Source organism: Salvelinus sp. IW2-2015, linkage group LG19 (assembly GCF_002910315.2).
Source record: "Salvelinus sp. IW2-2015 linkage group LG19, ASM291031v2, whole genome shotgun sequence".
Classification (NCBI taxonomy): Eukaryota; Metazoa; Chordata; class Actinopteri; order Salmoniformes; family Salmonidae; genus Salvelinus; species Salvelinus sp. IW2-2015.
In genome coordinates, this window is record NC_036859.1 from 17196739 (window position 1) to 17219337 (window position 22599).

The following is a 22599-nucleotide window of genomic DNA, read 5'->3' on the forward strand; positions in this document are numbered from 1 at the left end:
ACTATCTCTATCTGTAAGTGTTCTGACTTCAAAGAAAGAGCATAGTTTACCATATCATAGTGACTGCACTCTCCAGACGTTCTTCTGCTATTGAAGTGTTCTCTAGTTGGAGTTATCTGATTTTGAAGTTGTTGTTTTTGTCCTTTTTGTTGTTATTTTTGTATTTTACCCATTTTTTTCCCCTCCCCAATTTTGATATTGTCTCGGGAGGGGACGGTCGAGTCATGCATCCTCCGAAACATGACCCGCCAAACCGCACTTCTTAATACACGCCCACTTAACCCGGAAGCCAGCCGCACCAATGTGTCGAAGGAAACACCGTTCACCTGACAACCGAGGTCAGCCTGAAGGCGCCCGCCCTGCCACAAGGAGTCGCTAGAGCGCGATGAGCCAAGTAAAGCCTCCCCCCCGGCCAAACCCTCCCCTAACCCGAACGTCACTGGGCCAATTGTGTGCCGCCCTATGGGACTCCCGATCACGGCTGGTTGTGATACAGCCCAGGATCAAACCGGGTCTGTAGTGACGCCTCTAGCACTGCGATGCAGTGCCTTAGACCGCTGTGCCACTCGGGGTGCCCTTTCTTCCTTGTTTTATATAGTTATGTAAACAAGTCATTTTATTCACTAATTAATTCCTAGGTATTACTCTGTCTTTAAATAACCATATAGAATAGATAGCAAGTACACTCTCACAGTCCGTCCCCTATCCCTCTCACTGACTACAGTATGATTTTTACATTAGAGGTGTTTTGTTGAGGTTGTGTTATTGATTGCTTTTGACTTTGAGTACAGGCTCGACAATGTGTGCACAGTACTACTATAGGGACGGTGGCCTCTCTTCGCTATCTCAGATTTACAGTTGATTTACAGGCTCCAGTTTCTGACGGAGACTCTCGGCTCAGGCTGCCTTCCTTCCTTCCCCAAGGTGACTTGGCATCTTTTCACTCTGTGGAGTCTTGGCTCACTCTGTTTTTGTCGTCAGTCACTGAGCTTTCTTTACTCACAGAATTCAATTGACTTCTCCTCTCAGTAGATCAGTAGGGGAAAATCTACACGTTTATTTACAGTATTTACCACAGTACTTATTTTCTCTGGAAACACTTAAAAAGAGAAACTGTATTAATATAACTTGAAGTAGGTTGTCTTTCTTTCCAGCTGTCTCTTGAGTGTTCAAAGCCCCAGGTTATGACGTACTGTAGGCTGTTGCTTGGTAAGAGTGTTGTTTTGTCAGATTGCTGTTTATTAGTCTCTTCCTCCTGGGGTAAGTGGAGGATCCACAGCAGCAGCATCAGAGAAAGGGGGGAATGGCTATCCAGTCTGTCTCCCAGCAGCCGAGCTCCGGTTGCTCAGGAGAGACACTCAATCCTGGGCCACGGTGCTGTCTGAGACTGGGGTGTTAGGTTCAGAGTGGAGGAAACTGGATCTGAAGGGCCGGGGTTAGAACAATGACCTGCCGGCCCGTCAGGAGCATTATCAACCACAGAACTCTACAGAGGAAGAGATCAATACCACAAACACACCTATCACTGTCTGCTTTTCAGATGATCTGTTATAAATGCATTAAAACAAATGTCAAATGTTTATCCGTGTGAGTGTTTGTAATGGCATGTTGTGCCATGTCTTGTCTAATGTGCCAACGAGTGTGTTGTGCACATGTTCGGCACACTATGGCATGTCTAATATACCCTGTGTGTGTGTGTCCCAGGTGTGGAGCCTGAAGTTGGAGCAGGAAGTAGAGAAGAACAAGCTGCTATCAGAGGCTCTCCAGACCTTAGCTACAGAGCACCAGGAACTAGACCAGCAGTCCCTCTGTAAAGGCAGGAGGTCCTCCACGCTAAGCACACTCACAGAGGATGACTTCTATGATGCCCTGTCCGGTCAGTCAAACCCAACTGTCTTCATTAAACCCTTGGAGTGCATCTTAAATGGCACCCTATTCCCTACATAGTGCGCCATACTGACCAGAACTCTAGAAGTATTCTATATAGGGCGGGGATACTCAACTAGTATTTGAGAAGGTCCGGTCACACAAGTTTCCTAGGTGGCAAATGTCCGGATGGATATATTCATTTATCGGTAGTAACAAACCCCCACCTAGCGACCCCAAACTGTTCACATTCCTCTTTTTGGCAGAAAGAACAAAGAGCAGTTAAGATCATTTTTCAGCAATTCTACACATTTAGCCATGACGTGGTGAACATTTAGCTGTTTTAAAGCTAATTTCCTGCCATTCCACACATTTTGCCATATCGTACTGTATGTGTGTTTATGTGATACCTGAGTGACTTCAAGGCACCCATGGGCACATAATCTGGCCATGATAACTACAGGATTTAGATAGGCTAACTTACTTACCTAGCTAACATGGGCTACTTGGTCAACTGGACATTTCTGGTTATAAATAGCTCTCTAAGATCTTTCAGTGAATTACTTAACTAGGACAACTGCCCATGCACTATCACATTTCTAAATTGCACCTTGTGCATTCTACTATTACAATTCTCAACAGCATTCAATTGAAAGCCCGACTGAGTTCCTAAAATCTGGTCGTGGTCCTTTCTGGGTCTGAATCGGGACCGTGGTCCGTATTCATCCCATTCTGGGTCTGAATCTGGACCGTGGTCCGTCTGTTGAGTGTGTGTGTGTATAGGCATATAGAGAATAGGGTGCTGTTTAAGATCGCAAAAATGGACATTAATTATTTCATTAACATATTTTTGTTTCAGGCTATTCTGAGTTACAGGTCAATGAAAAACAGAACATGTCTGAAAGACCTCTATAAGCACCTTTATACAAAGCGATGTATTAACACTTCCAGAGTACACAGCAACAAGCTACACCTTTATAAGAACCAATTAAATGAGCCTTGTAAATCTGTAATAAAAAATGAGCCGGCTGACTATCGTGGCTCTGCAGCTCTGAACAATAAAGCTGATTTGATTCCTTCAGTCTAAATTGTTCATTGACCCTACCTGGCTCCCTAACCTTAGCTCCTCCACACTGTTGTCAGTAATGAAAACCACTTCCCCTGTGGAGTTGTTTCTGTGTTGAAGAATAGGCTGTGGTTTACAGACACCTTGTTTATTTTTATCAGCAGCACAGACACCTCTAGGATCCAGCAACACATCTCTCTCCAGCAGACGGTAGCCTCTGAGGCTGAGGAAGATTTCACTCTTTATTTGGTTCTTTCTTTATACAGTTTGCAGAGACTGACTTGATAATTGTGCAATGTGCTGAATGATGTAATAATTGTAATATTGTAATAATGATGTAATAATGATGTAAATGAAATTCCACGGTAATGGAATTACGCGGTCTCCGATTTGTCAGTTTAAAATGTATGCCAAACAAAAACCGTTGATTTCAAAGTTTAACAAACCATGGAACTCTATGCACAATGACTGCTTCAAACAATTTACAGAGTATATGCAAAATTTAAAAAATTGCTGGAAAAAACCTTTTGGTATCAGATTTACGAAAACATCTCCTTCAGTTTTGAAGTTTTTATTGTCACGTGCACAAGTACAGTGAAATGCCTTTCATTCTTGATCTTTCCCAACAACGCAGGAATCAATATCAGTATGTGTCTCTGTCTGTGTGTGCGTGTGCACGGAACATGATTCACTACACATGCTAACGGGGTGGCTGAGGTGCCCAGAAGGTTCCCAGGGCACCTCAGCCACCCCAGCCTCCCTCCATGTCTTCCTGTCTAATGACCAATCCCAGCGCTGCGTTACACGGCTGGTTACCCAACGATCAGCTACCTGCTACAATGGCTAATTGTCTCCATGTTGGGATAATGGCCCTTACAACTAGTGTTGCAGAGAAGTAACAATCTCAAAATGGCCACTGCTGATGAATCCCAAGGCTAATGAGACAGCTAGCTAGCGCTTCTTCTTAAGAAATATTCTCTCTCGTTTCAGGCGGAAATATCTCTCGCTGTAGCTAGGCTCTAAAATTCCAACTCAATTCAAAGGGAGCTGGTTAAGTGAAACCTCTCTAAGAATATGATATGACCAGATTTAAATGGAATTGTTAGCTACAGTAATTACTCTATGCTTGGCTAACAATGCTTTAGTACTGAAATAGATGTAGAACTCTGTAGTGGGCTGCTCCAGCACAGTGTAGTCTATACCCTAGAGCCTTGCAGTAGAGTAGTGATTGATACTGTATGCTGGCTAAAATAGGAGCGTGCTGCTTTGCTATACAGTATGTTTGTGCATTTTAGAGTGATCCCTGGTTCTCTGGGATTGTTGCATCATTCATCCATCCACAGTGATCTACTGGTCAGAGCTTTCACTCTCTCTACTCTTATAAATATACCCTGCTTACTGCATCTATAATACCATGTTTACGTTCAATGTAAGAGAGAGAAAATCGACCAGCATGTTAGACATCTTCAGTCTTGTTTGTTTACATAATAAAGATGCATCATGTCCGTTTGTTATTATTGGATGAAGCCACATGACCTACATCTATCAATACCATTGCTCTACTTACGAGAGATTTTGAAGCTTGTTCCCATAACCGATCATGCCAGCTAAATTGTTTAATTAAAAGCATTATTGGCATGCCCCAAAAAAACGTATTGGTAATATCAGCTCTGTAACCCGTGCCTCAAATGAAGCACTCCAAAAACTATTATACAATATTCTATGATACAGTCTCTCAGCTCCTCTTCTTTGTTCTGTTTCCCCTCCCCTTTTTCCTGGGTGTTACTATCTGTGTTGTCCCTAGTAGCGGTAGCATGCAGTCTAAGTTAGAGACGGAGCCAGAGTACTGTACTAACCACAGCAGACACAGCACCCAGAGGAAGGGGAACGTCTTTGTGGCCTCTCATAGGAACCCTATCTCCCAGTTGTGGTTTTGCTGGTTGCAGGGAGGGAGGGAGGGAGGGAGGGAGGGAGGGAGGGAGGAGGAGGAGGAGGAGGAGGAGGGAGTTCTGTCAGTCACTACCGGGTGGAGGAGTGTGAAGGCAGGATGCAGAACTAAAGTATTTTTTTTTGGTTTGCTTTGCTAGGCTCAAAGGTGACATGACTCCCTCTCTGTCTCTGGCCCCTGGCACCCCCCTCCCCCTGCAGAGTCCGACGACGAGCATTCTCTCTCTCTGAGCGGCTTCCTGTCTGTGGCCGGACACTCGTGTGAAGAGGAGGAGGAAGAAGGGGAGGTGAAGGAAGAGGAGAGAGAGCCCTCTCTGTTCAGCAGCAGCACCCTCAGGGGACCCGCCTGCGACATGTCTGGGGAGGTTAACCATGGCGACAAGACGGCCCAATGCAACGGAGTCAAGAAGCACAGGTGGGGTCAGGATGCAGTTAATATGTGATGTAACAGCTTGTTTTCAACTTGGTTTCCTGCTTGATTTTCTTGTCCCCTTCTCCAGTGCATATTAAAGCAAGGCTTTTAACTGTGCGGTTCATTTATTGTAGTATATTCTATCATTATTTATATTGTTTTGTTGTTTCAAAATGTGTTTTTATCACGTGACATTTTGTAGGAAATGACTGTATGCAATAGAGCCAACGGCATATAATGTGATATACCCCTGTGCGTCTAGGTTTTTATTCCTGTGTTTGTTTGGGCACCCAAGCCCAATAGACAGGTCTCTCTTGTTTTTCCATCCACAGTTATGTCATTCAGATTCAGCAGGCTAGTGGCTTATTGGTGCTTGGTACACTGGGTCAGAGCAGAAGGCTTTTTGAAGATTGGTCAGTCTATTTATTTTATTTCTGTGGACGAGGATGGTTGCATGCCCTCTCTTTCTTAATCCAACAATTGACCCGTGAATAATTTAGTGCTTGCCAGTTTAGAGCACGAAATACTGAGTGAGAGGAAAGGGGTGCGCGTGCGCTGTGTGTGTGTTGTAAAAGATTGATGAGGAGCTTATTTATACGCTATAACTGTCATTCAGAGTTATAGCGTCTCTGGCTATGTGTAGATACATCTCTGTTGTGTGATGGAATGAGGGAGCCCTATGGGCCCTGGTCAAAAGTAGGGGAGATTGGGGTAAGTTGAACCAAAGGAGTAAGTTGAGCCACCCTTGTTTCTAGTAAACCACACACACAACAAATCATCTGACCAAATATTTAGGAAGAGGTCGTCATTTCATGGAGTCTGTGAAGAAAGAAACCACATGGAAAAAGTGGTAAGCAAGAAACAGTTTTTCACCAATAATTTTAAGATTGTTCCATACATCAGTTTGGGGTCTCTATAAGCTTCAGAGAGGTCCTAAACCTAGCATGAAAGTGCATCCTTGTAGCTGTGTGGGCTAATATAGTCAAAATGTTTGCCTTGGGGTAAGTTGAGCTAATGGCAAGTTGAGCAAATTGAAGTGTTTTCTTCCCAGGTGTAATGCAAGGCGTTATCGCTGGGATATGAGGTATCAACACGGCCTGGCCTATGTTAAAAGTGTTTAAAAAGTATAAAGTGTTTGTTTGTTGATAAGCCTCTGATAAAATATGCTTAAAATTATTAAAAGACCAAAAAGCATTTGTGTTTGGGAAATTAAGATTGACATGGTTTTAAAAAGAAAGTAGTAATATTTCAATCAGTACAGCAATTTGAAGGCTGCTTAATTTAACCGGTGTAAGTTATGCCTAGAGACCACGTTTTTGGGACAAGCTATGTTTTCAAAACTGTAATGATGAATGAATTCTGATTATTTCCAGGAATGCACAACATCCTGAAATATATGTAGATATCTTTGTTAGAAAGAATACTACATTCTCTGCACCTTACACACACACACACACATCATGCTACACACACATCACAACTGCTACTACCATACTTATTATGATAGCTAAATACTGAACAATTTAAACACTTGCTCCCTAATCCCCCTTCCCCAAACACATGTAAAAATTGGACTATAAATTGTACATTCCTGTATTATACTTGTGCAAAAAAAAAAATGTATTCTACTGAGCCATTTACTTTGTTCTTATCTTTTATTATTTCTTGTTGTCGAGAAGGAACCTGCAAGTAAGCATTTCGTTGGATGGTGTATACCATGTGCATCAAGTACATACGATTACTGAAACCTGAAACTATACTATATTTCCCTTGACGGAGTGATGCTGAATGTACAAAATGGTTCAACTTACCCCATTCTTCCCTAGTGCACTAAATTGAGGATAGGGTGCCATTTGGAATGCTTCCAATCTCCTTCCAGGATTCTGGACTCACTCCAACCAAATAAGCTAATTGATATCAACAGTGCTTCACACTCGTGGGCCCACTATTAATCATGGTGCAGTCAGACATGCTCTCATAAAGGAGATGGGATTCAGTCATTGTCTACCTCAGTATGTTAAAGAGAACTCATTTTTTTAATTGATACCTCAATGTGTAATCCCACAAGTGTACGATAAATCCTTGATTATGTGATTTAAGGCTTGATTTGACTCAAGAGAAAATGTAGATGTCTATGGGAACTGAATGAAGCTGTAAAGTGAGTAAGTGTAGCTAGTTAAAGTAGGAATCAGTTTCTTTAGCGTAACATGTTATGGCGTGTTGTGGAGCTGGCAGAAGTACTGCTCCACCATGCTCCATTGGCCTGCTCATTCCACTGTTAAGAGAGAAGGGTTAGGATTTAGTCCCACAGGCCTCCTCTTTCCTCTCCCTTCATCTCCTGCTGCGTTCGCTGTGTGTAGCTGCTTCACTGCTTATCGCTAAGTAAACACACCGCCTCCCTGAGGCATGCACACCTGGTCTACGGGCGGGCCGCAATGCACACACAAACACCGACAGGAACATGCAAACACACAGTTAGCTAATTAGCTGCCAGGTTACTCTGTTTCTAAATAGTAGGTCAAGCCATCACTGATGTTCCAGATAAGGTTAATGTACAGCTGTACTCTCTGCATAACTAAACAATGGCTTACTTTTGTGTATTCCAAACACAGTTCCTCTCCATGAACAAAGATGGCCAAGAGCATCACATAAAACCAAGGGTACTTGCTTAATTGCAAATACTTAGAAAGTAAACACGCCTCACCAACAACATGATACCACTATCTGATTTAATGATAGCCTGGCCTTAGAGCATTGTTGAGACATAGCAGGAAGAGAGCCGTGCCTTATCTATGAAGTAGCTATATATAGGAAATATGCTACTAAGAGAATCTGGCTTAAACCCCTCATTAATTAGGACCAAAGTCCTTTTTTTTTGCTCGTTCAATTCTCTGGGACCAGGCTAACTGTCTGCATCCATATATATTCAGTGGGATTACCCCATTTAGATTTGACCTAATTGTTTGTCTGTTTCTTTTCTATCCGACAGAACGTCTTTACCGGCACCCATGTTCTCCAGGAATGACGTCAGCATCTGGAGCATCCTGAAGAAATGCATCGGCATGGTGAGAATTCATTCTCATTATTCATTTAAAGAAGGGTACTGCATTGGCACAACCCAAAAGCACAGGAGCTGGATAAAAATGAATCTGGCTGGGCAAAGAAAGACAAGGATGTTAGTTCACTGTTTCCTGCACCCCCCCAAAACGTGAGCAAACATGCCTTTCTCTCTGCCAAGAATTCAGCCACAAACATTACATTTACATTTGTCATTTAGCAGATGCGTACTGGTCCCCCATGGGAATCAAACCCACAACCCTGGCGTTGCAAGCACCATGGCTCTACCAACTAAACCACACAGGATAGATGTATTTTCTGCTGTTTTTTTTCCCTCTGTATTTTCTCTTTACACTTTGTTCAATCTGCCGCTTCTTTAATGTGGATTTGTGCTGTGTTAGTGGGAAATACTGCTGACCTGAGAATGTGTCCTTGGGCCGACTTACCGGCTAATGAGTTACTGTAGTTACTGTAGCTATGGAGAGATTTAGCTGCCTTGTTATAGCTTGTATTTATTTGTGACTATCTAAGCACAGGTCTATGATGTGAAAGACCCTGTCATCAGTAGTGGTCTGTAGGGATTCTAATACCCTTTTTCCACTTCCTGGATGATTTTTAATTGGATGATATAAGCTCTACACTTCCTGTAATTCCCCTAATTAAAACGGTGTAATGATTCCCATCTGTGGCTCAAATGGCAACCTATTCTCTATGTAGTGTGGTTGTTCCACGAAAAGAGTGCCTTTTGCATCCCTTTGATATTTTGAAAATAAATTGTACACCAATATTGAATTTTAAAAGCCGGTTATATTAAATGAAATGCCGTAGACCATATGGAGAACTCAATAAATCTGATTTTAAAATATGAATAAAGACATGCTGAAATGCCAAAATCCAGTTTTCACCATCATTGTAAAGCCCTAGTTATTTTGTTGCTTTGTCAGTCATTTCTGAAGATTATTATTTCATGTGATTAGTGAATCATTTATGTCTGTCCCTAATTTTTAAGGTCAACCATGTTACATGAACTGGACTTTTTCTTTTAAATATTTTTTTCTAATGAAACATTGAACATCTAATAGTCAAATAAATCATAGTGTAAAAGCAGGTGAACTGGTTCTTCTCTTTTTGGCCATTTTGTGGTGGGAAACTGACTGGGTCGAGCATAACACGTCAACCCTGAAATGTTTTTAACAAAAAAAAAATTGGTTTTGGAAGCTTGCATTCAGTCCCTGTTGCACACAACAAGCTTCCATTCCCCATCACAAAAGGGGATTTATGGCTGATTTTAAGACGAAATCGTCAACCCTGTTACTTTATTTGGCACTTAATAGGCACTTACTATAGTTTTTGATTTGATTTAACCTCTTGGGAAGGGAAAACATGTTTTTATGAAGTTGAACATGTGCTCTTTATGAAAGAATGTCAGTTTTGTTGTTGTTGACCAAGTTACACTTCTCAAGGCACCGAATTGGTGGAACGGCATCAGTGCAATACTTTGACTAGGGCCCCTTGACCAGAGCCCTAATGGGGGCGGTAAAAAGGGCGGTACCAGGGCGGTAAAAAGTAGTGCCCTACATAGGAAATGGGGTGCCATTTGGGACACAGACTGGTGTAGGGGCAGACACCGATGGCAATGGAGAAACTACCATAACTATGTGTGTGTACTCTGTGGGTTTAAATTAGTTAGATCCAAGGTAAACCATTGTTTTAACCCAGGGTTGCTAATGAAATGTGGGCCTTTTTACTGACACTGCAGAGACCAGTCGGTACTGGTGTCAAACAGTGTTCCGGACTGGGATCTAGACTAGCGCTTATTGCTGATGTTATTTCACACCTCTGTCATCGAAACACAATTATGTCAGCTTTATAGGGACTTCCACCCTATTACCAATGTCCTGTAATTGTCTCAAGTACTTTCAGTCTATTGCACTCTCTAATCACTATAATGCCAATGTCCTATCATTGTCTGATATTACTGTATAATATAATACAGGTATGTCTGTGTGGGCTGTGGATGAACTTCTTTGCTTGTGTGTTTCCTTACCTCTCTCTCTCTATGACTCTTCTCCTCTTTGTCTCTCCTCTCCCAGGAGCTGTCTAAGATAGCCATGCCAGTAATCTTCAACGAGCCCCTGAGTTTTCTTCAGCGGCTGACAGAGTACATGGAGCACACGTATCTCATCCACCAGGCTAACGCTGCCACAGACTCCATGGAGAGGATGAAGGTATTTTGCGCACGTCATCATCCTCTCTCGTATAGACACATACGTGAGTTTTCACTCACAATCACCGCTGTAGTACATGCTCTTTTGGCTGTGCTCATCTACAGCTACTGACGTTACACATTTCTGATCATCTATGATGGTTTCAGTGTGTGGCAGCATTTGCTGTGTCTGCTGTAGCATCACAGTGGGAGAGGACTGGAAAACCCTTCAATCCACTTCTAGGAGAAACCTATGAGCTGATCAGGTTAGACATATTACTGTAGTTGATGTTTAGGTTGACTGTTCTGTATGTGTTGTGAGATGGTGGTTACTACTAGTGGTACTACTTTGACTCAAGACGTCACCAAAATACATTTGAATCCTTAAGTCAGATGTCTCAAGACATCTGAAGATGGAAGGTGATGGCTAAGTATGGTCCATTAACCCCCTCCCTCCTGTCCCCTCAGAGAGGACCTAGGGTTCAGGTGGATGTCGGAGCAGGTGAGCCACCACCCACCTGTAAGCGCCTTCCACGCCGAGGGCCTGCAGGAGGACTTCCTGTTCCACGGCTCCATCTACCCCAAACTCAAGTTCTGGGGAAAGAGTGTGGAGGCAGAGCCTAAAGGCATCATCACCCTGGAGCTGCCCAAGTAAGTCTGGAGATGAGATTCCCTCCACAGTGTACATGTACACGGAACAAAAATATAAACCCAACATGTAACGTGTTGGTCCCCTGTTTCATGAGCTGAAATGTTCCATACACACAAAAAGCTTATTTCTCTGAATTTTTTTACACAAATTTGTTAACATCTTTTTTAATGAGCATTTCTCCTTTGCCAAGATAATGCATCCACCAGACAGGTGTGGCATATCAAGAAGCTGATTAAACAGCATGATCATTACACTGGTGCACCTTATGCTGGGGACAATAAAAGGCCACTCTGAAATGTGCAGTTTTGTCACACAGCACAATGCCACAGATGTTTTGAACGAGCGTGCAATTGGCATGCTAACTGCAGGAATGTCCACCAGAGCTGTTGGCAGATCATTTAATGTTAATTTCTCTACCCCAATGTCGTTTTTGAGAATTTGGCAGACATAAGTTACAAACAACGAACACAATTGCATTGTGACGAGATCCTGAGGCCCATTGTCGTGCCATTCATCTGCCGCCATCACCTCATGTTTCAGCATGATAATGCACAGCTCCATGTCGAAAGGATCTGTACACAATTCCTCGAAGCTGAAAATGTCACAGTTCTTCCATGCCCTGCATACTCACCAGACATGTCACTCATTGAGTATGTTTGGGACGCTCTGGATCGACGTGTACAACAGCGTGTTCTAGTTCCCGCCAATATCCAGCAACTTCACACAGCCATTGAAGAGGAGTGGGACAGTGTTCCACAGGCCACAAACAACAGCATGATCAACTCTATGCAAAAGAGATGTGTCAAATGGTGGTCACACCAGATACTGACTGGTTATCTGATCCACGCCCTGACTTTTTTAAGGTATCTGTGACCAACAGATGCATATCTGTATTCCATTCATGTGGAATTCCATTCATCCATTCATAAATCCATAGATTAGTCCACTTGCTCAGTTGTGCACCTGGGCCTCCCACTCCTCTTTCTATTCTGGTTAGAGACAGTTTGCATTGTTCTGTGAAGGGAGTAGTACACAGCGTTGTACAAGATCTTCAGTTTCTTTGCAATTTCTCGCATGGATTAGCCTTCATTTCTCAGAACAAGAATAGACTGACAAGTTTCAGAAGAAAGGTCTTTGTTTCTGGCCATTTTGAGCCTATAATCGAACCCACAAATGCTGATGCGCCAAATACTCAACTAGTCTAAAGAAGGCCAGTTTTGTTGCTTCTTTAATAGTTTTCAGCTGTGCTAACAATTGCAAAAGGGTTTTCTAATGATCAATTAGCCTTTTAAAATTATAAACTTGGATTAGCTAACACATTTACAACATTAACAATGTGTACACTGTACTTCTGATCAATTTGATGTTATTTTAATGGAGAATTTTAATTTAAAAAAATCAAAAGCAAAGGACATTTCCAAGTGACCCCAAACTTTTGAACAGTAGTGTATATTCTAGCAATAGAGCTATTCTGGGAGCTTTTTTCTGAAGCCTGGATGAAACTAATTAATTCATGTTGAAGTTTGAAGGACATTTGAATCTCCGTGAAGTAGTTTGGTATGAGTTGGCATCTCGAAGTTGACGTAGTTGGTGATCTGCTGTGACATGTTCTCTCTTTCTCTGCAGATATAATGAAGCGTACACCTGGACAAACCCCACCTGCTGTGTCCACAACATCATCGTGGGCCAGCTGTGGATCGAGCAGTATGGCAATGTGGAAGTGATCAACCACAAGTAAGGGAGACTCCCTCGCCGTGTGTGCAGTAGTCTGGATCCACGTTTGTTTCCAGTTGATTGAGCAATGTAACAGAACTGGGACAGTTACTTGCCTTTGCAAAGCCGACAGACTGAGCAGCAAAATGGTGGTTGTTTGAAAGCATTGTCTGGCTGTGGGGAATAGTGAAAGAGAATATGTAACTATAAGGCTTGTCTTTCGGTGACAGGACCGGCGAGAGATGCAGCCTGACGTTCAAACCATGTGGTATGTTTGGCAAGGAGCTGCACAAAGTGGAGGGCTATATTCTGGATAAAAGGTACTTGCTTGTTACATTTTTTTCCACCAACTGTTTTACTGTATCAAGATGATTTATATGTTAGCAATCAGAAAAGCCGAACCGCTCATTTTGACTGTGTGTCTGTSTGCGTGCAGCAAAAAGAAGCTCTGTGCCATATACGGTAAATGGACTGAGTGCTTATACACTGTGGACGCCGCCACCTTTGATGCTCACAAGAAATCTGACAAGAAGAACTCAGAGGAGAAGAAAAGCAACAAGCAGGTACTGTATGCTCACTAATCAAAAATATTCCAAATGCAAAACAAGGGTGGTTATGTAACTATCATATCCTTTGCTGAGTAAAATAAGCAACTAGGCAAGTCAGTTAAGAACAAATTCTTATTTTCAATGACTAGGAACAGTGGCAGAACGACAGATTTTTACCTTGTCAGCTCGGGGATTCGATCTTGCAACCTTTCGGTTACTAGTCCAACGCTCTAACCACTAGACTACCTGCCGCCCATAGACCACTAGGCTACTTGCCGCCCATAGACTAAATCTATAACGGATCCTTACCTTAACCAAACTCCTAACCTTAACCCTAACCCTCAACCTTATCTAACCAATTTGACATTTCAATATCGGTTTGCACGTCAGCCACATCCCCTTAGTGTTTTCCCTAAAGCAAAGTGTTAGGTGCAAAAATTAAATAAACCTCATTTTAATCTGTCAGCATGATTTAATTTGAAACTTTTRTTCAACAAAGTATATGATAATGAGGTGGTTATTTGACTAGAGTTTAGTAAACTGACCAATACTTAAATAGTTGCCTGGAAAATGTTGCACGCTTTCGCACCATGAAAATACGGCACAAAATGTATAATTTTGCTCCATGCTCATGATGAGTGCTGAGTGACGATAATGGTGCCGGAGGGGGTGGCTGCCGTTTTATGGGCTCTTAACCAACCGTACTATTTTGTTTGTTTTTTTACATTGTTTGTAACTTATTTTGTACATAATGTTTCTGCTACCGTCTCTTATGACCGAAAAGAGCTTCTGGACATTAGAACTACGATTACTCACCTTGAATTGAATGAAGAATTTTTCTTTAATGAGATGGACGAGAGAGATTTACTCCAGACACCTGAACAGGACCTCATCCCCGTCATTTGCAGGAGAAAGAGACAGAGGTTTCGCAGAAGGAGATCGGGGTGCCTTGTGASGATTAGGCGACGAGTGGCTAATCTGCCGTTGCCATCGGTACTATTGGCCAACGTACAATCACTGGATAATAAAATGGACGAACTAAAAGCACGTATACCCTACCAACGGGACATTAAAAACTGTAATATCTTATGTTTCACCGAGTCGTGGCTGAACGACGACGTGAATAACATACAGCTGGCGGGTTATACACTGTACCGGCAGGATAGAACAGCAGCCTCTGGTAAGACAAGGGGTGGCGGTCTAAGTATATTTGTAAACAAACAAGCTGGTGCACGATATCTAATCTGAGCATAATTCTATCCTCCTAATTCTATGTTTCAAGCAGACCACCCTAGTCCCTGTGCTCAAGAACACCTGCTTAACCTGCTTAAATGACTACCGACGCGTAGCACTCACGTCTGTAGCCATGAAGTGCTTTGAAAGGCTGGTCATGGTTCACAACACCATTATCCCAGAAACCCTAGACCCACTCCAATTTGCATACCGACCCAACAYATACTCCACACTGCCCTTTCACAACTGGACAAAAGGAACACCTATGTGAGAATGCTATTAATTGACTACAGCACAGGGTTCAACACCATAGTGCCCTCAAAGCTCATCACTAAGCTAAGGACCCTGGGACTAAACGCCTCCCTCTGCAACTGGATCCTGGACTTCCTGACGGGCCGCCCCCAGGTGGTAAGGGTTGGTAACAACACATCCGCCACGCTGATCCTCAACATGGGGGCCCCTCAGGGGTGCGTCCTCAGTCCCCTCCTGTACTCCCTGTTCACTCATGACTGCACGGCCAGGCACGACAACACCGTCATTAAGTTTGCTGATGACACAACAGTGGTAGGCCTGATCACCGACAATGACGAGACAGCCTATGGGGAGGAAGTCAGAGACCTGACCGTGTGGTGCAAGGACAACAACCTCTCCCTCAACGTGATCAAGACAAAAGGGAAGATTATTGTGGACTACAGGAAAAGCAGGACTGAGCACGCCCCCATTCTCATCGACGGGGCTGTAGTGGAGAAGGTTGAGAGCTTTAAGTTCKTTGGCCTCCACATTACCAACACACTAACATGGTCCAAGCACACCATGACAGTCGTGAAGAGGGCATGACAAAACCTATTGCAACTCAGGAGACTGAAAAGATTTGTCATGGGTCCTCAGATCTTCAAAAGGTTCTACAGCTGCACCATCAAGAGCATCCTGACGGGGTGCATCACTGCCTGGTATGGCAACTGCTCGGCCTCTGACAGCAAGGCACTACAGAGGGTAGTGCGTACGGCCCAGTACATCACTGGGGCCAAGCTTCCTGCCATCCAGGACCTCTATACCAGGCGGTGTCAGGAAGGCCCTAAAAATTGTCAAAGACTCCAGCCACCTTAGTCATAGACTGTTCTCTCTGCTACCACACAGCAAGCAGTACCGGAGCGCAAAGTCTAGGTCCAAGAGGCTTCTAAACAGCTTCAACCTCCAAGCCATAAGACTCCTGAACAGCTAATCAAATGGCTACCCAGGCTYTTTGCATTGCCCCCCCTCTTATGCTGCTCTCTGTTATTATCTATGCATAGTCACTTTAATAACACTACCTACATGTACATATTACCTCAATTACCTTGACTAACCGGTGCCCCCGCACATTGACTCTGTACCGGTACCCCCTGTATATAGTTTCGCTATTGTTATTTTACTGCTGCTCTTTAATTATTTGTTACTTTCCCTCTGGGGGGGGGGGGGTATTTTCCTTAACTGCATTGTTGGTTAAGGACTTGTAAGTAAGCATTTCACTGTAAGGTCTACACCTGTTGTATTCGGTGCATGTGACAAATAACATTTGATTTGATTTATTTAAGAAATCTTTACACTRGTTTTGGAGTGAGGACCCTTGATATGACCCAATAAGTAGCTACTGTAAGCCATACCTGTTTTAAGGTTGCGTGTGTCCCCCTGTCTGTCCCTCCAGACCAGTGTAGACGAAGAGCCAGAGGAGATGCCCCTGCCTGATGGAGACACGGTCCAGGTCATCCCAGGAAGTGAGCTCATCTGGAGGATAGCCCCCCGACCAGACAACTCTGCAGAGGTGAGTAGGGGAGGAGAGGCAGGTGAGAGGGGAGAGGAGAGGCAGGTGAGAGGAGAGGAGAGGCAGGTGAGAGGGGAGAGGAGAGGCAGGTGAGAGGGGAGAGGAGAGGCAGGTAGAGGGGAGAGGAGAGGCAGGTGAGAGGGGAGAGGAGAGGCAGGTGAGAGGGGAGAGGAGAGGCAGGTGAGAGGGAGAGGAAGAGGCAGGTGAGAGGGGGAGGGAGAGGCAGGTGAGAGGGGAGAGGAGAGGCAGGTGAGAGGGGAGAGGAGCAGGTGAGAGGGAGAGGAGAGCAGGTGAGAGAGGAGAGGCAGGTGGAGAGGCAGGTGAGAGGGGAGAGGAGAGGCAGGTGAGAGGGGAGAGGAGAGGCAGGTGAGAGGGGAGAGAGAGGCAGGTGAGAGGGGAGAGGGAGGCAGGTGAGAGGGGAGAGGAGAGGCAGGGGGTCGGGGTCAAGGAGATGCAGGGGTTGGGGGAGAGGTGAGCGAGCGGAAGGGGAGGAAAACAGGTCTGGAGGATAGCTCCCCGACCAGACAACTGCAGGGATCACAGGGATGAGAGAGTACTGTATTGGAGGAATTACTAAGAGGCAGATATCTGGATTTACTGTTGATATTTTTAACCTTCTTGAGTGATTGAACTGGTTGTCAGTCATTGATTTGTAGACCCTTCCCCCTTTCTCTCTTTGGTAGTTCTACGCCTTCTCCACGTTTGCCATGCAGCTGAATGAGCTGGAGGAGGGCATGAAGGGGGTCCTGCCCCCCACAGACTGTCGACTCAGACCTGACATCAGAGCCATGGAGAAAGGAGACATGGGTATAGTTATATAGAGCATCGTGTTGTTGTCAATGATCCACATCTGGTGTCCAGCAATTCAACAAGCATTTTTTCAATGAATCAAAATATTTTGATATGTTGAAATATTTCTGTGTTTTGTCAGATTTGGCAAGTGCAGAGAAGAAGAGGGTAGAGGAGAAACAAAGACTGGCCCGGAAAAATCGCTCCAAATCAACAGAGGAATGGAAAACAAGGTGAGTGATTGGGTTTTCTCTCTTCCGCCATGGAACTCCCCTCTGATTCTGCTGTGCAACACTCTCATTTAGTGCTGAACAATTAGTGCTTTTTGAGGTCGGTTRGGTTTCCATTCGATTATTTAAAAAATMATCACGGTTTKCAATTTCGGGTTTCGATTATAACTAATTTTACAATAAATGCACTATGTATTATGTGGGTTGAATGCTGTAACACAGAATAAACAATTAAAAAGTCCCATGATGGCAGTGACTGCTCATTACTGCTCATCACTTATTAACCATCATTGACTTTACTTTAATAAAACATTTCAGTTGTTGTGTATATTACGTTACATAGATATTGTTTTATTTGATMACTTTATTATTTCATTCCAAGTCATCTCACCTCTGTAGAGCTGCTGCCTATGCTGTCTGACACAATCACTATTTTATTAATGTTTCAAAGTACATTAAATAAGACATACTGTTATGACTGCTGAAAACCAACTATCAATCACTTAGATCATGTACAGTATTATACAGTATAGATCATGTACAGTATTTTCAGGCAGAGATACCCCACTAAGCAACTGCTCGCTATCCCTCTCGATCTTGCATTCTTCTGTCTCTTCTCTRTCCGTGTCTGCCCCACACTAATCTAACAGGCTAGACAAGTAGGCGCGCAATGGATTATGGTCATTGTAGTTAATTACCACATGTTCTGTGCTAAACTATATAGAATATTGGCCTGTTGGAAACTACAACTCTCTACTACATTGCACAGTTCAGGCTTGATCTTATTTATCTCCAGAGAAACTGTGCAAAAATTTTACCAAATGGAATTCAAATAATTGTACGGATGTTGGTTAAATCATTAAAAAATAACACAAAAAAACAACAATTTCTGTTAATCGCTCAACACTACTCTCATTGGATGTATGCTAGCGCTTATGCTAGATCTGCTTTGCTAATTGTCACCCATTTGTGTAATCCTGTGCTATGTTATGCTCTTCCCCTGTGTTGTCATTGAGAAYGAACCCAGCTCTTGGCCCCAGGTTTGGCTCTGCTTGTCTGCTGTGGCTTTTGGTTGTTGTTGTGGTTCACTGTTTGAGTGCTGCACTATACCGGCTTCCTCAAGACAGCTTTGGAACTGCAGCAAATGCATTGATTCAAACACTGATCATACACCTGTACAACCTGAGTACAGTTGACTCCTGATAAGTACATATTGAATATGCTAAAATAATTGCAGTGAAATTCACCTTTCCTGGATATTTGCATGCTATAGTTTGCATGAATTCACGAAAACCTAAGCTATATAGAGAAAAATAACATTTTCAATGGAATCTCGGTTTGTTAAACCCCACGATCAGGAGTCAACTGTACTGTATTCTGTTTGTGTGGCTTTGTATTTATCACAATCATGTCAAACACCCTGTGCCTGGATATATCTGTGCCTGAACACTCATTTTATGTCCGTTTATCTGACTCGGTTCCTCTCGTTACTCTCATATAGGTGGTTCCACCAAGGCTCCAACCCCCACATCAAAGCTCAGGACTGGCTCTACTCCAATGGCTACTGGGAACGGAACTACTCCCTGCTGCCTGATATTTACTGACCTACAAGACACACATCTCTATCTGTACACAACTCAACTGTCTCTGCTGTTTCTCATATTCAGGCTGGAACATCAGACCTGCTCTGGTCCTATATATGGTAAGGCTATTATTGMGAATTGACTGACCGCAAAGGCAACAACCATTCAGTAGTACCCAAATATTATCTCTTATCGCAGCCTATGTCTCACTCAAAGCACAAGGGTGAAGTCCTCATGAGCCTGTAAGCTATGGTCATTGACCAGTGTATAGAATTATAATAAAACTATAGGGTGTAACCTGCCGTTCATTTTAACAAATGGGAGTGTTTTGAATGGCGTGAGTTGAATGCAGTATGTCTCCAAAACACGTTGCAAGAAATGTTCTTCATCTCCAAAACACGTTGCGCTCAGTGCTGTTACTTACGAATGTGTGCAGCTACATTATCGTTCTGATACAGTGTCAATTTATGGAAAAATAGAGCTTTCAAATAGTGTGTGAAATAGGCGTGTTCCAACTTCCTGCGGTCGCTGCTATAGGCTACCAAACTAAGCTGTCATTATGACACATTTGATCTGCTTCGACCTCTCTAACTATGACTGGGGAAATTCTACATGTTTGTACATATTATTGGATAGAGGTCTTCCATTCTTCTGAGCTSTAATACAATGCAGTCCTCTATGAATGTAAGATGCTATGTATAGAGGAGAATAACTACTGTACTTAGAAGTATGGCTTTCTTCAATGACACTTGAGAGAACTTATTTAACCCAAGTTTGACCACTTGGCTCTCTGTGAAGATATATTTATCTGTATGCAGAAGTTTCCTCTATAGTAAAAATGTAATTCAGGATATTCTGAGAGGCAGCCCTCGCACACTGAATACACATACAGCACATGCACCACTTTGACTATGCATTAGCTGCACTACACCCACAGACACACAGTAAGGCTGTGTCCAAATGACACCCTATTTCCTACATAGCACACTACTTTTGACTTGAGCCCTATGGGGGAATAGGGTGCCATGTGGGAGACAGCCACTGTTCAACACACTCATGCACTGCATAGTATTCATCTCCTTGGTTGTGAATAGCTGCTGCTGTAACCTCTGTAAATTGGTAGGTAGGTAGGATTATCATGTAATACATGGCAGTACAGTAGACTGGGCCTATCGCCCCCTCTGAATGCACGTTTTTTCCTAGGGGCTACTCTCACTTTGTGTATAGCACATTACAGAATAAAGATCATTTCTATTGTTGCTAAATAAAAACGTAATGTTACCTTAGGGTGTTTGTGTCGTTTCTTATTGCCACCACCCTCACTCACTGTGTATCCTTGTAGCATTATGTAAGTTGTGGACTGAATTCCCCGCATAATACTAACATGGGTGAAGGTAGGCCTAGTGATTCCTCATGTGGGTAAGGCTAGGGCGGAGGTGTGTCTCTGTGTTAACAGCAGCTGGTGCGCAATCTCTAATGTTAAGGAAGTCTTGAGTTTTTGCTCACCCTAATTAGAATACCTCCTGATTAGCTGCAGACCATATTTACCACTAAGACTGCACTCAATGAGCTGTATATGGCCATAAGCAAACAAGAACATGGACATCCAGGTGGCGCTTCTCGTGGCCAGTGATTTTAATGCAGGGAAACTGAAATCCCTTTAACCACATTTTTACCAGCCTGTCACCTGTGCAACTAGAGGTGACACATTGTTTTATCACCTTTACTTCACACACACAAATACAAGACTCGCCCTCCCTTTGGCAAATCTGACAGTAACTCTATCCTCCTGATTCCTGCTTACAAGCAAAAACTCAAACAGGAAGTACCAGTGATGGGCTCAATACGGAAGTGGTCCGATGAAGTGGATGCTAAGCTACAGGACTGRTTRTCTAGCACAGACTGGAATATGTTCCGRGATTCATCTGATAATATTGAGGAGTTTACCACATCAGTCACTGGCTTCATTATTAAGTACATTGACGACGTCGTCCCCACAGTGACCATACGTACATATCTCAACCAGAAGCCATGGATTACAGGCAGCATCCGAACTGAGCTAAAGCCTAGAGCTGCTGCTTTCAAGGAGCGGGACACTTATCCGGACGCTTATAAGAAATCGTGCTATGACCTCCAACAGGCCATCAAACAGGAAAAGCGTTAGGGCTAAAATTGAATCCTACTAAGCCATCTCTGACACTCGTCGGATATGGCAGAGCTATCACGGATTACAAAGGGAAACCCAGCCACGAGCTGCCTAGTGACGCGAGCCTACCAGACAAGCTAAATGCGTTCTATGCTCACTTCGGGGCAAGCAACACGGAACCATGAATGAGAGCATCAGCCGATGTAAGACCTTTAAACTGGTTAACATTCACAAGGCCGCGGGGCAAGATCGATTACCAGGGCGCATACTCAGAGCATGCGCTAATCAGATGGCACGTGTCTTCATTTACATTTTCAACKTCTCCCTGACCATGTCTGTAATACCATTTTTTCCCCCCAAGCAGACCACCATAGTCCCTGTGCTCAAGAACGCCAAGATAACCTGTCTAGATGACCATCGCCCTGTAGCACTCACACCTGTAGCCAGGAAACYCTTTTAAAGGCTGGTCATGGCTCACATCAACACCATCATCCCAGACACCATGGACACACTCCAATTCGCATACAGCTCAGGACCCTGGGACTGAACATCTCCCTCTGCAACTTGATCCTGGACTTCCTGACAGGCRGTCCCCAGGTGGTGAGGGTAGGCAACAGCACATCCACCAAGCTGACCCTCAACACGAGGGGCCCTCATGAGTGCTTGCTTAGTCCCCTCCTGTACTCCCTGTTCACTCACCTGATCACCAATGACGATGAGACAGCCTATAGGGAGGAGGTCAGTGACCTGGTAGCGTGGTGCCAGGACAACAACCTTACCCTCAATGTCAGCAAAACAAAGGAGCTGATCATGGACAACAGGAAACGGAGGGCAGAGTACACCCCCATCCACATCGACTGGGCTGTAGTGGAGCGGGTCGAGACTTTAGAGTTCGTTGGTGTCCATATCACTAAAGAATTAACATGGTCCACACACACCAACACAGTCGTGAAGAAGGCACAACAACGCCTCTTCGCCTTCAGGAGCCTGAAAAAATTGCCATGGTCCCTCAGAAAATCCAAAAGTTCAACAGCTGCACCATTGAGAGCATCTTGACTGGCTACATCACCGCTTGGTATGGCAACTGCTTGGCATCTGACCGCAAGGCATTAAAGAGGGTAGTGTGTACGGCGCACCATTTTATACTAAAATTGATTAAATATATATATATATATCTCAGCAATCTACACACAATACCCCATAACTTTTTTTATTTAATTTTTGCAAACGTATTAAAAATGCATACTTATTACATAAGTATTCAGACCCTTTGCTATGAGACTTGAAATTGAGCTCAGGTGCATCCTGTTTCCATTGATCATCCTTGAGATGTTTCTACAACTTGATTGG

The 22599-nt window shown here is 43.6% G+C and overlaps 1 protein-coding gene across 4 annotated transcripts in view; it reads left to right on the forward strand.

Moving 5' to 3' along the window:
* The window catches only part of LOC111979750 (oxysterol-binding protein-related protein 1-like), a 37679-nt gene extending 17295 nt beyond the window's left edge, over positions 1–20384 (forward strand). For all 4 annotated transcript variants that reach the window (XM_024010439.1, XM_024010438.1, XM_024010440.1 and 1 more), the window contains 13 exons: positions 1705–1876; positions 5081–5294; positions 8281–8356; positions 10442–10576; positions 10723–10820; positions 11023–11205; positions 12833–12940; positions 13150–13239; positions 13356–13482; positions 16385–16501; positions 17185–17308; positions 17433–17523; positions 19022–20384. In XM_024010439.1, the coding sequence (XP_023866207.1) occupies positions 1705–1876; positions 5081–5294; positions 8281–8356; positions 10442–10576; positions 10723–10820; positions 11023–11205; positions 12833–12940; positions 13150–13239; positions 13356–13482; positions 16385–16501; positions 17185–17308; positions 17433–17523; positions 19022–19124 (1638 nt within the window). In that variant the 3' untranslated portion in view covers positions 19125–20384. The remainder of the gene's footprint in view (positions 1–1704; positions 1877–5080; positions 5295–8280; positions 8357–10441; positions 10577–10722; positions 10821–11022; positions 11206–12832; positions 12941–13149; positions 13240–13355; positions 13483–16384; positions 16502–17184; positions 17309–17432; positions 17524–19021) is intronic.
* Positions 20385–22599: the final 2215 nt, after the last annotated feature.